At 45.2% G+C, this 17785-nt stretch overlaps 1 protein-coding gene across 13 annotated transcripts in view; it reads right to left on the minus strand.

The window, feature by feature from the left end:
* The window catches only part of lpp (LIM domain containing preferred translocation partner in lipoma), a 130135-nt gene that overhangs the window by 43867 nt on the left and 68483 nt on the right, over positions 1-17785 (minus strand). For all 13 annotated transcript variants that reach the window (XM_034530046.1, XM_034530047.1, XM_034530049.1 and 10 more), the window contains one exon: positions 13836-14432. In XM_034530046.1, the coding sequence (XP_034385937.1) occupies positions 13836-14432 (597 nt within the window). The remainder of the gene's footprint in view (positions 1-13835; positions 14433-17785) is intronic.

A 17785-nucleotide genomic window follows, 5' to 3' on the forward strand; every position in this document is an offset into this window, starting at 1 on the left:
ACACGATGTGATGATATAGACACAATGTGATGATATAGACATGATGTGGTGACAGACACGATGTGATGATATAGACACGATGTGATGATATAGACACGATGTGATGATATAGACACGATGTGGTGACATAGACACGATGTGATGATATAGACACGATGTGGTGACATAGACACGATGTGATGACATAGACACGATGTGGTGACATAGACACAATGTGATGATATAGACACGATGTGGTGACATAGACACGATGTGGTGACATAGACACGATATGATGATATAGACACGATGTGATGACATAGACACGATGTGGTGACAGACACGATGTGATGATATAGACACGATGTGATGACATAGACACGATGTGGTGACAGACACGATGTGATGATATAGACACGATGTGATGACATAGACACGATGTGATGACATAGACACGATGTGGTGACATAGACACGATGTGGTGACATAGACACGATGTGATGACATAGACACGATGTGGTGACAGACACGATGTGATGATATAGACACGATGTGGTGACATAGACACGATGTGGTGACATAGACACGATGTGATGATATAGACACGATGTGATGATATAGACACGATGTGATGATATAGACACGATGTGATGATATAGACACGATGTGGTGATATAGACACGATGTGATGATATAGACACGATGTGATGATATAGACACGATGTGATGATATAGACACGATGTGGTGATATAGACACGATGTGGTGATATAGACACGATGTGATGATATAGACACGATGTGATGATATAGACACGATGTGATGATATAGACACGATGTGATGACATAGACACGATGTGATGATATAGACACGATGTGATGACATAGACACGATGTGATGATATAGACACGATGTGGTGACATAGACACGATGTGATGATATAGACACGATGTGGTGACATAGACACGATGTGGTGATATAGACACGATGTGGTGACATAGACACGATGTGGTGACATAGACACGATGTGGTGACATAGACACGATGTGGTGACATAGACACGATGTGATGACATAGACACGATGTGATGATATAGACACGATGTGGTGACATAGACACGATGTGGTGATATAGACACGATGTGGTGACATAGACACGATGTGATGACATAGACACGATGTGGTGACATAGACACGATGTGGTGACATAGACACGATGTGGTGACATAGACACGATGTGGTGACATAGACACGATGTGATGATATAGACACGATGTGGTGATATAGACACGATGTGGTGATATAGACACGATGTGGTGACATAGACACGATGTGGTGACATAGACACGATGTGGTGACATAGACACGATGTGATGACATAGACACGATGTGGTGACATAGACACGATGTGGTGATATAGACACGATGTGATGACATAGACACGATGTGATGATATAGACACGATGTGATGACATAGACACGATGTGGTGACATAGACACGATGTGATGACATAGACACGATGTGATGACATAGACATGATGTGATGACATAGACACGATGTGATGATATAGACACGATGTGATGATATAGACACGATGTGATGACATAGACACGATGTGATGATATAGACACGATGTGATGATATAGACACGATGTGATGACATAGACACGATGTGATGACATAGACACGATGTGATGACATAGACACGATGTGATGATATAGACACGATGTGATGACATAGACACGATGTGGTGACATAGACACGATGTGGTGACATAGACACGATGTGATGATATAGACACGATGTGATGATATAGACACGATGTGGTGACATAGACACGATGTGGTGACATAGACACGATGTGGTGACATAGACACGATGTGGTGATATAGACACGATGTGATGATATAGACACGATGTGGTGACAGACACGATGTGATGATATAGACACGATGTGATGACATAGACACGATGTGGTGACAGACACGATGTGATGACATAGACACGATGTGGTGACATAGACACGATGTGGTGACATAGACACGATGTGGTGATATAGACACGATGTGGTGACATAGACACGATGTGATGATATAGACACGATGTGATGATATAGACACGATGTGGTGATATAGACACGATGTGGTGACAGACACGATGTGATGACATAGACACGATGTGGTGACATAGACACGATGTGGTGACATAGACACGATGTGGTGATATAGACACGATGTGGTGACATAGACACGATGTGATGATATAGACACGATGTGATGATATAGACACGATGTGGTGACATAGACACGATGTGATGATATAGACACGATGTGGTGACATAGACACGATGTGGTGATATAGACACGATGTGGTGACATAGACACGATGTGGTGACATAGACACGATGTGGTGACATAGACACGATGTGGTGACATAGACACGATGTGATGACATAGACACGATGTGATGATATAGACACGATGTGGTGACATAGACACGATGTGGTGATATAGACACGATGTGGTGACATAGACACGATGTGATGACATAGACACGATGTGGTGACATAGACACGATGTGGTGACATAGACACGATGTGGTGACATAGACACGATGTGGTGACATAGACACGATGTGATGATATAGACACGATGTGATGACATAGACACGATGTGGTGACATAGACACGATGTGGTGATATAGACACGATGTGGTGACATAGACACGATGTGGTGACATAGACACGATGTGGTGACATAGACACGATGTGATGACATAGACACGATGTGGTGACATAGACACGATGTGGTGATATAGACACGATGTGATGACATAGACACGATGTGATGATATAGACATGATGTGATGACATAGACACGATGTGATGACATAGACACGATGTGATGATATAGACACGATGTGATGATATAGACACGATGTGATGATATAGACACGATGTGATGACATAGACACGATGTGATGACATAGACACGATGTGGTGACATAGACACGATGTGGTGACATAGACACGATGTGGTGACATAGACACGATGTGATGATATAGACACGATGTGATGATATAGACACGATGTGGTGACATAGACACGATGTGGTGACATAGACACGATGTGATGACATAGACACGATGTGGTGACATAGACACGATGTGGTGACATAGACACGATGTGATGACATAGACACGATGTGGTGATATAGACACGATGTGGTGACAGACACGATGTGATGACATAGACACGATGTGATGATATAGACACGATGTGGTGACAGACACGATGTGATGACATAGACACGATGTGGTGACATAGACACGATGTGGTGACATAGACACGATGTGGTGATATAGACACGATGTGGTGACATAGACACGATGTGGTGACATAGACATGAAGTCGCTTCGTCGTTTCTCTGGCGTCTCAATGGGGGAACTCGTTAGGTCTGCGAAAGGATCCGCAGGTTCTTATGTAATCCAGCTGATGAATTGGCTGCGCGCTGCGATGTTAAACAGGTTATGAGTAATCTGCATTACACTTTGAGGAGAAGCCGCCGCAGCGCTGCAAATTGAGCTCAGGGCCAACGTCGCAAAGGAGGCCCCCCGCTTCAAGTGCACGCTCTCGCCAAACAAAATAGGTCATGCTGTTTTCAGCTCCAATTAAATGCCAGGAATAAAAATTTAAATAATAATAATAATAATAACAGCAAACTGTGGAGCAGCAGTGTGCAGAGCAGCCCGCGATAATTAAAAATGAAGCGATTCCATAATTGACATGTTCCATTCGTTCTTTGCTGTAAACTGAATTCCTGTAAAAAAAAACAATGTAAAAATGTCCAGAGCGTTGGCAGAAACGTAATGTCTGTGGAGAGGGGCGTTTCAATGTTTGTTAAGATTGTGCGTGTGTACAAAACTAGGTCATCTGTTCGGAACTGACACATCCCCCTGCAAACAGATATTTGAAAATCAGAGAGTAGAGAGGGGAGCCACAAGCAATCTGAGGGAGAAAAAAACAACAACAAATGACTGCACAAATCGCTGGGATGGAGATGAAACTTATTTGGCGTCTCTCCATATACCATTACACAACCCACGAATGGAGCAAAACACGCGATTACACAGGATGCAGGTTCCCCCCCCACACACTGCTTCTTCACGCGGCCGCAGAGGTCTCCATTTGAACACGTGTGGCGGACGTCATGGCGATTCACGCAGGGTTGAATCCGTCCAAATGGACGCGCTGGCGACATGCACTTCCCCCTTTTATATAACACGCGGCGCTGTTCGTCTCCTGAGTAATCTCGCCTCCTGGTCGAGCCACGGCGTGTCCTTAACTTCTCCATCACACCCAGCAGAAATGCTGAAGAGTAAACAAGACTTCCTTTGATGGGAAGACAGATGTTTGGGGGGTGAGCAGGTCGCAGGGAGTCCCGTCTGTGAGGCTGTTGAGAGGGCAGAGAGGACTCCAGGTTTGAGTGCAGGACGAGTGGGAGACAAGAGAGGTGCAACAGACAGGGTCCATGTCCACGAGGAGCCAGCAGGGGCCACTGTTTATGCAGAAGCCTGGTGAGTTGATGCTGTCACTCAGCTGACCAGCACCATGAAGAGGTAGTACAGCACTGCTCATCACATGAGGTTCACCCAGCACGTTACTGTATCAGGCCCACACTGAAGCTGCCGACCCATAACATGCATGTCCTCGCTGCCGAGGAGGGGCCGAAAGCCAGTAGGGGGGGGGGGGTAAACAAACTGCCCGGACGTGCCGGGGCTCGCAGTGACAGGTTATCGATCCGGACGGTTATTTACCGGCCGCGCCGTTCGTCTCAGAGCGGGGCCGGAGGAGAGGAGGGTGGCAGGGGCCTCTTATTTATGAAGCCCTTATGTGACAACACTTCTGATCTACTGTGGGGGAAGGAAGCGGCCAATCAACAAAACACACACAAATAGGATCTCACGACGAGGCAACAAGCGCCGGTTATTAAAGCAAATAAGCATTATTTAATTCCCTTTGAAAGTGTTTGTAATAATTGTTATAAAAATAAAAGGTAGCATGTTTTATGTGCTCACTGTAAAATGATGTGTTACTATACAGGGCTCAACAATAAGGGCAGGGGCAAGTGAAATAAGGGTCAAATCTAATCTAAATTTTAAAAAGAGAGTTGTTTTTCTGAAGCTGCATGAGCCATGTGGCTTCCTCCCTTTGTTGAGAGCTGCTCACCGATCGGGCGCTTGCATTAAATGGCGGCAGTGGAAGACAAAGTTTGGCACAAGTGGTCGTTTCTATTGTTCTAAAAACAGGAGTTTAGGACGTGGGCCCAAACTTCCTTTACTTAATAAAGATGAAATGTGACAATTATGTTCGCTTTGGTTATTTGATAGCCGCTAATAAAGACAGTGTTGCAGAGGGGCAAGTACAAGTTGACTCTGGGCAGGTAGATTTATGGCCTAACGTAGAACCCTAATATCCACCTTTGTTTAATGCAGGGGATTAACACACTGGCAGACGTATAAACTCACACTTTTACTTTTAAGAGGAATTCTGAACTAATGATTATGACTACTATATAATTAGAATAATCCTTTATTGGAAACTATATTCCTTAAACTAAGTCCATCAATAAAGAGCATAATTAAACACCACAGCAGGTGGCCTGACAAGAGGTTTTCGCCTCTTGAAAATAAGAATTTGTTCTTAATCTGTTTTTCGCCTGGCTAAATAAAGGTTAAATAAAAAATTAAAAAATAAAGCAGGAAGAGCACAGGTGACAGCGATGTCTCCGTTCCACCGCGGGCTGAAACGCTCCTGGAGCTAGCGAATAACTAAAAAGGTCAAACAGCATGTTGCAGGATTAGCTTAGCCTATGTCTTAGTTAGCTGTTAGCGAGCTCATGTTAGCTAGGTGTTAGCATGTTACTGTAGCTATGGCACTTGCAAACATAATATTGCATAGTTTTCTGATGGATCCACATTCCACTAGAAGACAAGTAGCCCCCCCCCCCCCCCCCTGGAAACATCCGAAGCCTTCCTAGTGGTTTAAAAACTCCAGGTTCACGTTCATATTCCAGCTGCCCGGTTTCATATATCTAACACTAAATATAGTTCTGTAGTCCACTCTACGGGTTTGTCATTAATGCGAGTGAATTATTAAAAAAAACAATTAGTGATCCGATTATTAATTTAGCAGTCCTCAAAATGTATTTACAATGAAAAGCTTTCCATTAGTCCAATTTAAAGACACACTCTGTCCAACCATAAACATGATGACAATACAGCAAGAAACCAATAACCTTTGACCCATTATTTCCATATTTGGCAAAGGCCCAAAGCTCCGACCATCACTTTCACACAAGGTGCATCAACACTGGCCCCGCTACCCGTAATGGGCCCAATCCGTTCTGCTTGCCGGTGGCTATATTTGCATTGGGGATTGTTTTACGCTTCCAAACCCGAACCCGCTACTGGAAGAGAGCTCTCCGATGTGAAGACGGTGAAACGAGAGGAGACCCACGTTCCATCCACCATTCCTCAAGCGGACCGACCTCTCGTCTGTGAAACATTCGGTAACCCGAGCCCCGTCGGACCGCCGCGTCGCCCAACGACACGGGCTGTCGGCACGGCGACAGCTATATGTAGGAGCTGCCTCCAGCTGATCCCTGTCACCCAGTCTGACTGTAAAGACTTCTGCTGATAACACAGCCTACAGGAGTGTATATGAGGTAGGAGCCAATGGGACGGGGTCTTTGCATGGACTCTTATTCAAATATTCATTGATTTTATTATTGTTATTATACAGACCACATCATGGCTTTTGTTTTCCAATTCTGTGTGGATGCATTATTTCAGCATTTGCATTACTTACAAACAGCCTTTTGGTCTTTTAAGCTCCCGTCTCTAAAGCCAAAAATCCCTCCCGACTAACTATTCATATTTTGAAACCTCACAAAGTTCACAGCATAGTCTTTAAACATCAACATCACATTTCCCCGACCTGATGCCCGTTTATAGCTTTCAGCTAAAAGACAGTTCTTTGTGCGTAGAAAATGGTGCCTTCAAGAAGGGGTCGTGACCTGGAATGAACCACTGCTGTGTTATTCACTACTTGAATCCAACTCCAAAAAGTTTTGTTTATTTGTTTATTTTGTTTTTATAAAGGATTTCTGAAATGCAGCATCATCAAGCATTTTGGAAAACAAAACAGGGCAATGTCTGTTTTAGTGTCAGTCCCCTAGCAACAGCCTTCTCACAGATTAAAGTTGGGAAATAGTTGTTGAAAACGTAAAAAAGACTAAACTCCATAGTTGGATCTGTGCAGTTAGACCGATGAGTTTCCACTAGTTTTGTGTTTAGTATTTTTTGGGCAGGCTTGATGACGCCGGGGAGCTAACGTTATCATATCGTATCATATTTGTTTGCTCTTTGTCGTTCTATTTTAGTTTTGTATGTCTATGCCTCATGTAAAGCGTCTTTGTGTGTTTTGAAAAGCTCTATATAAATTCTATGTATTATTATTATGATATCGAACACAAATACCTTTTGTCCGAATTGGAGTTAGCATCGGGCTAAACGGGAAGCAGCAGGTGCCAGAATACTACTGCTTTGTTCACGATGTTGACAAACTCAGAACACGGTTCTATTGTTGCTTTACACAAACATTAAAATGTACCCTGTCGAGTCCATTATCACCAGTAGCTCCATGGGGCACTATTTGTAGGAGTCTGGTCATCAATGTGCCAGTGAAGGCAGGGCGGAGGAAGACTGCTAGCACGCAAACATAGTTGTAAACAATGCAGGTTTCACAGTGTCTGGTCAGTGTACACAATGTACACAATGTACACAACTGACCAGACACTTCCAGGAAAACCCCACAGTGTTACTTTAAAATGACGTATCATACATTCCACTTCTAGTGTCAAAACTATGACCTCGCCAGTTCATTTTGAAGGCAGCTAAAGTTATGTGTCCTGCTTCTATATTAAATAAACACCAAAAACATGGTGGACATTGCCGGGCTAACGTGTACTACTCCTCATTAGCATGTAGTAGACACTCAGAGAAACCTGCGAACGGCTCACTTTAGGTGAAAAATGATCGCGAGAGACTCGATTGTCATGAACAGAGGGGGCACAGCCTGTGAGTTGTGCTTCTTTGTATCATGTGTTTTATTAAACGGCACCAGAAGGAAAAAGAGTAATAGTTTGAGAGGGCACAGCGGTTCACAGGTGTAATTGGAGGACTCGTACTTAGATTTGAGTGGGTGTGCCTTTTCAAAAGCGTGACTAATTTTGTTTTTAAATTGCACTGTGAAGACAATATCACCGTCTGACAAACTGCATGGTGTAGTTATCGAATAGTTTTATTTTCAGGTTCATTACTCCCCCGTATTGCATGCATTCGTGCGTGCGCACACACTTGTTTAAGTGGTGGCATTTTTCTGAAAGCTCCACTTAACATCAACTTGGCAGAAATTGCCACACAGAAATAGAAATCATGGTTTTGCCCATTAAACACGGTGGCATTTGAATAGCAACTAAACAAATGTGTTGAGGTGCACCCTGGGATACTTGAAGGCTGCCTTTTCCTGATGCCGCGTTAACACTTTAGGGTTCGGTAAAAATAGAAAGCAGCCATGAGGAATTCTAAAGAAGTATTCATTTATTTTTCTTGTAGCCAGAGGGACATTCTGTAGATAAGAATGAATGATGGCACACAAATATGTTGAAGAGCTGTGATTGTAAGTGTTCGATGGGGCTGGGAGCGAAATCTACATGTTTACGGGGAAGTAAAAAGGTACAGAACGAGCGTTATATCAATAACTTATCTGAACCAATTTCCTCAGTTTGCCGGTCAATACATAGCTAAGAATAAGCGGGTTGTTTATTTGGCGTAGAACAAAGTGAAATTTGTTTCAAGGTGCATCTACACAGGAAGAAAAAAGATCACAGGGCTGCAGCAGATAACGTGTTTTCATCTGGTGGAAGCCCTGGGCTCTCACTTGGTAGTTACACACGGTAACCCTGCGCCAAGCAAAGAATCTGGTAATCCACACACACTTCTTTAAAGAGCTGCTCATAGTTCATAGAGCGGAGGGCAGCTGGGGTCAATCAGCTGAAGAGGAGGCACCGTGCATGATGTGTGCACACCGGACCGTCTTTCCAGGCTGGAATAGAAGTGCCTCTTGTGCAAATGAAAGAACGGCTCATTTTACTGTCATATTCAGAAGCTGAGTACCATCTGAGGGTATTATGAGTCAATCAAAACTTTTAGTTTTTTTTACGGAGTCTCTCAAGGGGCTGTCCCGGGACCCCTTTCATTCACGATTTCTCCGGGGAAAATCTTCCAGACATAGAGTAATGTTGCCACTATAGCCTGCTACTAAATGAGTCGTATGCCTTTGCCTTACAAACAGGATGTCTAAAAATGCGAGATCCATAAAATTACCACATATGGTCCCAGTACTTATCAACAGTCTCTTGCCTAGTCTGTGGTTGTGGGTGCTATGACTGTGGCTCCACACACACACACACTGCGCCTGTCAATTAAAGTTGCAGACGGATTGATTTTTTAATTCTAACTTTAATTTAAACTTTTAAAATTGCTCTCATTAAAAAATAATTGAGGTTATATTTGTGTTCTTGCCTTTCTCTCGTCCGTCACCGTTTAGCAATGCGACGTTATACAAACAAAAAGGTTAGTTTGGACACATCCTGACGGCACCATATGCAAATGCTCTGGAGCAGGTCAAAGGCAAAGTGGCCAGGGCTGGAAGGCAGAGAAATGACAAATATTTAAACATGTTTGACAGTTGAAACCATCATTGACCTTCCAGCGGGCTTTAACTGGCTGCGGGGATTGAGCGGTTCAAAAATAATCCTCCCCTGTCAAACGTCACTCAAGCTCAGCAATAACACAAGTCATCATCCAGCTTAGCTTTCCCCCAATTTTCGGGGTAGACGAAGAGACTCGTGGAAACTGGTATGTTAACCGGCGGCCATGAAATCGGTTAATTTTTCAGACTACAATAGAGATCAAACCCTGTTGGATTTGGGTAATTACGCGTCCCTGGAGCCTGTTGATGTGAGAAGCCGTTCTTACACCTTCACTTTACGTGTTGAGTAAGGACACGTTGGGGGATCGGGTGCTGGGCGGAAGGGGGTGAGGTGGTGGTGGAGAGGGGGCGGTAATCAGGACGAGCCTAGATCACAGAGTCTCATCCAAGGACTTCATCTTGGACTTCTAATGATGCTGACCTTCTATGAATACCCTTAATTATGTGGAATGATCTCTTGAATAAAGTCCTCAATCAAAGTCACAGACCGCCTACTGAGGAAGCCTTGGGTATTACATAAAATCAACATTAACTGGAGACGGACAAATATGTAAACAGCTCCTTTAATTGACTATGCTTTGGTTGATTCACACAAGCGATTAAAAGAGTCTCTTAAGCGGCTTTAACACCATGTGTGAGAGGTTATGAACATGCCACGACATCGGGTCAGGGACCGTGATGATCATAAAAGGCAAAGTTGACAGATTTTCGCTTTGAGTCTAATCTTGCTTTTATAGAGTCTGGTTTATTTTGGTGCTCAAAGAGCTGCTATAGTGGAGACAAACAAACAAAAAGACAGATTGGAGCGGAGGTTTGGGTATAAAGGTTGTCGGGGGGTCGGGTCAGAGTCATTTACATCATCCAGCTGGATGTGTGCATATGGGGCATTACATTTCCCCGATATGTTTCAAAGCCTTCAAATGAAGCATAGAGGTTTGGGGGGGTGGGGGCACAGAGCCCATTCTCCTGCTGCAGTATATCCTTGGGAAAGAAAGACAAATATATATATATATACACACACACAGCTCACACGCTATATTTGTAAAATTAGAGACTTCCTTTTATCTGAAATCAAAGCGATGCTTACAAATCTATTAAACGCCACCTTTTGTTTCTTTAATAATGCATCATACTGGGACCAAAGCGAGCTTTTCAAGCAAAATGTAGACTTTTGTTCTGAACAAATATAATTAGACTTATTTTTAAGATACTCTCTGCGATGTTGAAGCTAATTTGTATTTAGTAAAGTACAGTCCTTGATGAGCTTTTCCCAGAGGCCGGGAGGCCCAGTTTGTATTTTGAACCAGCATAAAATCCTTGAATTAAAGAAAACTCAAGGGCCTTGCACTTTCCAGAGATTGTCGACGGCTGAATGCATTGAGATTAGAATAGCCGTCTCTGTGGCATACACTACTGTTCTAAGGGATGACAGTATTTAGTCATTCTTCTCAGTCATGTACAGCCCTATAAAAAGCTCCGACATCCTGCAATGCTGTTGAAGGCTCGAGGCCAGGCCTAAGACGGTCACATACCGCTCATGCCAAGATTAAATGCATCCTTTTTAACCGTATTATGAATGTCTTTTTGTGTAGTGTTTAATTCCAAGTGCGTTTAATGGTACGTTTGACAACGGACTCTAAAAAAAACACTTTAAAATGATAGAACGATACACATTCATCATGTCCTCGATACCAGACAGGAGCAGGCCTCATCAGCTGGAGATAACCTGCTAAACTAAGCTGTCCGACTAAATCCTGTTTGTACAACAAGAAGGGGCCTTAAACACGTACTTGAGGGACAAATACATAATAGAGCTGAAAGACTGTCCCAAGCTAAAAGCATGCTCCCTCAGCTGATGGTCCATGTAGACGATAGGTAAATAGATGAATACGAAACGGTGTAATCCACTCCTGTTGCTACTCTGATTTGTACAATCACTGTTTAACGAAAGGTCAATGTTTTGACTTTTAATTAAGATCCAGACGTAGGGCTGAAACCATGACCCGAGAAACCTGAGTAACTCCTGAACTAATAATCATCGATGCACATTATATCCATTGAGGCTTCGCTTAAGCAGCTTATAACATATAGTTACCCACAAATGACAAGATGTATTCAATAAAAAAATACAATCATTATAATTATTTGAATTGGGTGTTTTTATGCAAATAACAACTGTAAAAGACAATAAAAAGTGTTGAATATTTGACGGTTTACACAGACTTTGGGACAGTTGTAATCATTTTTCTGGGACGAAGCATTAAAAAAACAACTTAGTCTGGATCCTTCATTTAAATGCAATGGCTTTAGTTTTGACGGGTAATACAATCTTTCTCTTTTCACGATTAACTATTGCTCCTTAATAATGAAAAGGTATTTTTTTCTAAATCCTATTCCCCAATTAAGAGTAATGGGAAGAATATTTAATTACTAGAATCATCAATAGCCGCAAAACCCAACACACATACAGTAGTTATAACTACACAGTAGCATAAAAACAAAGAATCCTCTTCTTCTTTTGATTTTTATGTTTTATATATATTTATACATATTCCGTCTCAATTGAATGGAAAAATAAATGAACTTTAAAGTATTAGGCTCAGAAGTACAATACACAGCGGGACACAGCACACAGGAATACGAGCTGCTGTTTATGAGACAAATGAAACCAACGGAGAAGATCTTTCAAAAATTCATAAAGGTTAAAACAACTGTTTATTCTGGCATTTCAACGGATGTTGGCAAGCAGCTCCCTGTTGAATTGCCATCTGATGCTGCACATTTGTATGCGCACACACACACACACACACACACACACACACTTCTACTTTGTCAAATAGTATACAACATGACTGAAAAGATGCCACATAGAAAAAGGACCGACGGGGAGTATTGCCAAACCCACTGTGACCCCCTCGGCTGAAGAGATGAGGGTCAACAGGTGGATTGATGAAGTGACTTCAGTCATGCAGATATTGTAATGGAGCAAACCAAGGCTTTTTATTTACCTTATGATCCTACACCGTCAAACCCTCAACTATTCCCGTAGAATTTGAGTAGCGGCTAAAAAGGACAGAGTTTTAAAGAAGTTAGTTTTCCTCCCGTGGCGGCTGGGTGCTGGGCTCAGGCTTTTGGAGATAGAGGAGCTCAAATATCCCAGAGAGGTTTGAAGACGGGCTGCTACGCTTTCCTTTCGACAAAAGCAGGTTGAGGTGGGTCGAGCAACCAATCAGGACGCCTCGCAGACTCCTCCCTGTGGAGGTATTCCAGGGATATCTAATTGGGAAGAAGCCCCGGGGCAAACCTAGAACACGCTGGAGGGATTAAATATCCCAGCTGGCCTGTGAACGCCTCGGGATTCTCCAGTCGGAGCTGGGAGACGTGGCTGGGGAACGGATGCCCTGACTTGTCGGCTTAGCCCAATGCCACCATTCCAGAGTATGAAAGGTGGAAAAAATATATATGAAAGCGGTAGCTGGATGATGGATAAAAGGGCGGGCTGACTGTTGCCTCATCCATCACTGTATTCTTCAATTATCACAAATATGTTGTTTGTTTTTAAATCAAATTCTCCGTGTTATGAAGCGAGTTGTGGTTCGAGCTGATGGGCGCCCTGACCCCGCCGTGTCCATGGCGCCTGAGGTCATGATTGATGGGTAGGACGTGGACCACATGTATGACATCTCTTATGATGCCAATGTTCAGCAGCATGATGCTTCCACCGTGACAAAACATATGTTTCTTGTTATTACGTGATTTCTTGTTTTGTCAATCATTGTTTTTATCATAGGACGCAATATTTTTAACGCCATTAGGACACATTTGCTTGTTATTACTACAAAAAAAATTGCAATTTGTCCTCTTCCTTTAGATCATTATATTTAGTTGACTCACAAAACCTTCTCCTTACTACACAGTCGTCGTTACATTAATGCTTCTCATTAATTGTGACAAGAAACCTCCATGTTTTTCTATATTTTGGCAATTGATGGAGTAAATTGAGGAAAACCATTCTTACCTTGGGCGGAACAGCTGGTCCAGCATGGTAGGGAACCAGGCCTGGTGGTACATCGGTGATGTAGGTCTTTCTGGGGCCTGACGGTTGGTATGCCTGGACAGGGGCCGGCTCAGGTCTCCTGAGACTTAAGCCGCCTACTTGGGGTACTCCTGGATGGTACTGTTCTTGGTATCCCACCGGCGCCATCTGGGAAAAGCCAGGCTGTGGGGGTCCATAGGCAAAGTCGGGACCTTTGGGCTGGGCAGGCATGTACTGCACCTGTGCAGGGCTGCGAATGGGCTGCTGGCCAAAGTGTTGGCCAATTGGGGCTTGATGCTGGGGGCCGGGCTGGGCCGATCTCACCTGGACGTTGAAGGTAGGCTGGCTCGGGGTTGAGGCTGTGGCGTAGGAGGCCGGTACAGGCTGAGGCCCGGTGTGGCTTTGAGCCTTGGCCACAGTGCTGGCAGGAGAAGGGGGGATGGACGAGACCCCCCCGGGTGCCTGAGGTTTAGGCGTAGACTTCTTCGTGGCGGTCAGAGGCGGCTGGGTTGGGATGACCATACGCTTGTAACCGGTCACTGGAGCGCTGGGGCTGGAGGCTGCCGAGGATACGGAGTTCTGAAAAAACAAAACACTCAATTACACTACTGTGGGAAAACCGAAGAACAGAATACATTTACAGTCCAAAGATTTGACCATGTGCGCCACATGGTCAGAGTACAGCTGAGGCTGAATTTCCTTAGCGTTGCAGGTATTCGGCGATAAAGCAAAGTATTGGACACCTCGACATTCTGAGCTGATGGTGGCGCTACTCACCAAAAGTTATTACAATTCATGTGTGTGCGTGCCGTCGGATTCATGACAATCTGTGCAAAGGTTGTGAGCTCAACCTCATGGCAGTGCTTGACGAAAAGACAGGTGGGTAGGGTTCATCCTCTGGGGACCGTGGATATATGCAGGTGGATAGGGTTCATCCTCTGGGGACCATGGATGGCGTTCATCCTCTGGGGACCGTGGATATATGCAGGTGGATAGGGTTCATCCTCTGGGGACCGTGGATATATGCAGGTGGATAGGGTTCATCCTCTGGGGACCATGGATATATGCAGGTGGATAGGGTTCATCCTCTGGGGACCGTGGATATATGCAGGTGGATAGGGTTCATCCTCTGGGGACCATGGATGGCGTTCATCCTCTGGGGACCGTGGATATATGCAGGTGGATAGGGTTCATCCTCTGGGGACCGTGGATATATGCAGGTGGATAGGGTTCATCCTCTGGGGACCGTGGATATATGCAGGTGGATAGGGTTCATCCTCTGAGGACCGTGGATAGGGTTCATCCTCTGGGGACCGTGGATATATGCAGGTGGATAGGGTTCATCCTCTGGGGACCGTGGATAGGGTTCATCCTCTGGGGACCGTGGATATATGCAGGTGGATAGGGTTTATCCTCTGGGGACCGTGGATAGGGTTCATCCTCTGGGGACCGTGGATATATGCAGGTGGATAGGATTCATCCTCTGGGGACCGTGGATAGGGTTCATCCTCTGGGGACCGTGGATATATGCAGGTGGATAGGGTTCATCCTCTGGGGACCATGGATATATGCAGGTGGATAGGGTTCATCCTCTGGGGACCATGGATATATGCAGGTGGATAGGGTTCATCCTCTGGGGACCGTGGATAGGGTTCATCCTCTGGGGACCGTGGATATATGCAGGTGGATAGGATTCATCCTCTGGGGACCGTGGATAGGGTTCATCCTCTGGGGACCATGGATATATGCAGGTGGATAGGGTTCATCCTCTGGGGACCGTGGATAGGGTTCATCCTCTGGGGACCGTGGATATATGCAGGTGGATAGGGTTTATCCTCTGGGGACCGTGGATATATGCAGGTGGATAGGGTTCATCTTCTGGGGACCGTGGATATATGCAGGTGGATAGGGTTCATCCTCTGGGGACCGTGGATATATGCAGGTGGATAGGGTTCATCCTCTGGGGACCGTGGATTTATGCAGGTGGATAGGGTTCATCCTCTGGGGACCGTGGATAGGGTTCATCCTCTGGGGACCGTGGATATATGCAGGTGGATAGGGTTCATCCTCTGGGGACCATGGATATATGCAGGTGGATAGGGTTCATCCTCTGGGGACCATGGATATATGCAGGTGGATAGGGTTCATCCTCTGGGGACCGTGGATAGGGTTCATCCTCTGGGGACCGTGGATATATGCAGGTGGATAGGGTTCATCCTCTGGGGACCGTGGATACATGCAGGTGGATAGGATTCATCCTCTGGGGACCGTGGATAGGGTTCATCCTCTGGGGACCATGGATATATGCAGGTGGATAGGGTTCATCCTCTGGGGACCATGGATATATGCAGGTGGATAGGGTTCATCCTCTGGGGACCGTGGATAGGGTTCATCCTCTGGGGACCGTGGATATATGCAGGTGGATAGGGTTCATCCTCTGGGGACCGTGGATACATGCAGGTGGATAGGATTCATCCTCTGGGGACCGTGGATAGGGTTCATCCTCTGGGGACCATGGATATATGCAGGTGGATAGGGTTCATCCTCTGGGGACCGTGGATAGGGTTCATCCTCTGGGGACCATGGATATATGCAGGTGGATAGGGTTCATCCTCTGGGGACCGTGGATATATGCAGGTGGATAGGGTTCATCCTCTGGGGACCGTGGATAGGGTTCATCCTCTGGGGACCGTGGATATATGCAGGTGGATAGGGTTCATCCTCTGGGGACCGTGGATAGGGTTCATCCACAGCGATCTACCGATACTGTGGTTTACGCTCAAATGACTACCTGGACAGCCCATCCAGCCCATCCACTGCTGCCCGTAATCTATGGCTACTAAAGCAGGAGGGGAAGGGGATAAATTGTTCGGCGGGGGGTTGCCATGACAGCGGACTGGCAATGGCACCCGACACTTGTGCTGACTCCAGCTCTTTGGACGGGAGCGATGTTAAATCACAGAGATTTGCGGCGCTGGTGTTCCTGGGAAGAGGCGGCTGTGAAAGCAAGCAAGGCCCTGCAGGGATTCAACGGCGTTTGGACCCGCCGTCCGGTCGCTAACGAGCCAGACCATAACGGCACATAGCCGGCGAACACCACTCGCACGCATGTCAGAGGCGTCTGCCCCGAGTGCCTGTCATGTCAGTAATAATTGTTTTTCACTACATATCGGTGTCAGACGTTCAGCCAGTCTAAAAGGGTCTGTCATTAACCTTGGATGGCCTTATTAGGTTACTGCCTGAAGCCCAAAATCAGAGTCAATTACTACATTTGCAGCACTAGAGGAAAAAAAGCGAGCGCTCGTAGTCTTCAGACCCTTTGCGGTTCAGTTTGATGAGATGTCTTCTAAATTGGGGCAGAGCAACAATTGCAATCGATTTCCCTTAAAAGTTGATCAAAGCCAGCGGCGCGGCCCCCAACCGGCCTGTAACCCCTCGCTCACATCGAACACGCCACACTCGCGTTTGCAATTCCATCAGTGAAACAGCATCCTGTGGAACTCGCGTCCGGATAACGTGTCGCGACACAAACAATTCAAAGTGTTTTCGGGTGAACGAGGCGCACGCATCAACTTCGTCTAAATCCCATCTAATCTAAGTCGGGGGCCCCTGAGGAGCCATTAAAAAGCTCCAGAAAATATGTTCTGCTCTCACTCCGATTCCTGCCTCAGTGATTAGTGCTGATGTTTATTTAAGAAGTGGGTCTGCATATGTATGGGGGGGGAAGGATCTCCACGATGCCCTTTAGGAAGTGAAATTACTTCATTTAAATGTTTCATGGGATTTAAATACTCTAGATTATTAATTTATCTTTAAGGCCTTAGAACCTACAGAAGCATTTAGTTCGAGCAGAGATGCAAATTGGCCCCCTCCAAATAATTACACTGTCATGGTACGTTTTCCACAAATTACATTAGGAGGATGGATTCACG

The sequence above is a fragment of the Cyclopterus lumpus genome, chromosome 4 (assembly GCF_009769545.1).
Source record: "Cyclopterus lumpus isolate fCycLum1 chromosome 4, fCycLum1.pri, whole genome shotgun sequence".
In the NCBI taxonomy this organism is placed as follows: Eukaryota; Metazoa; Chordata; class Actinopteri; order Perciformes; family Cyclopteridae; genus Cyclopterus; species Cyclopterus lumpus.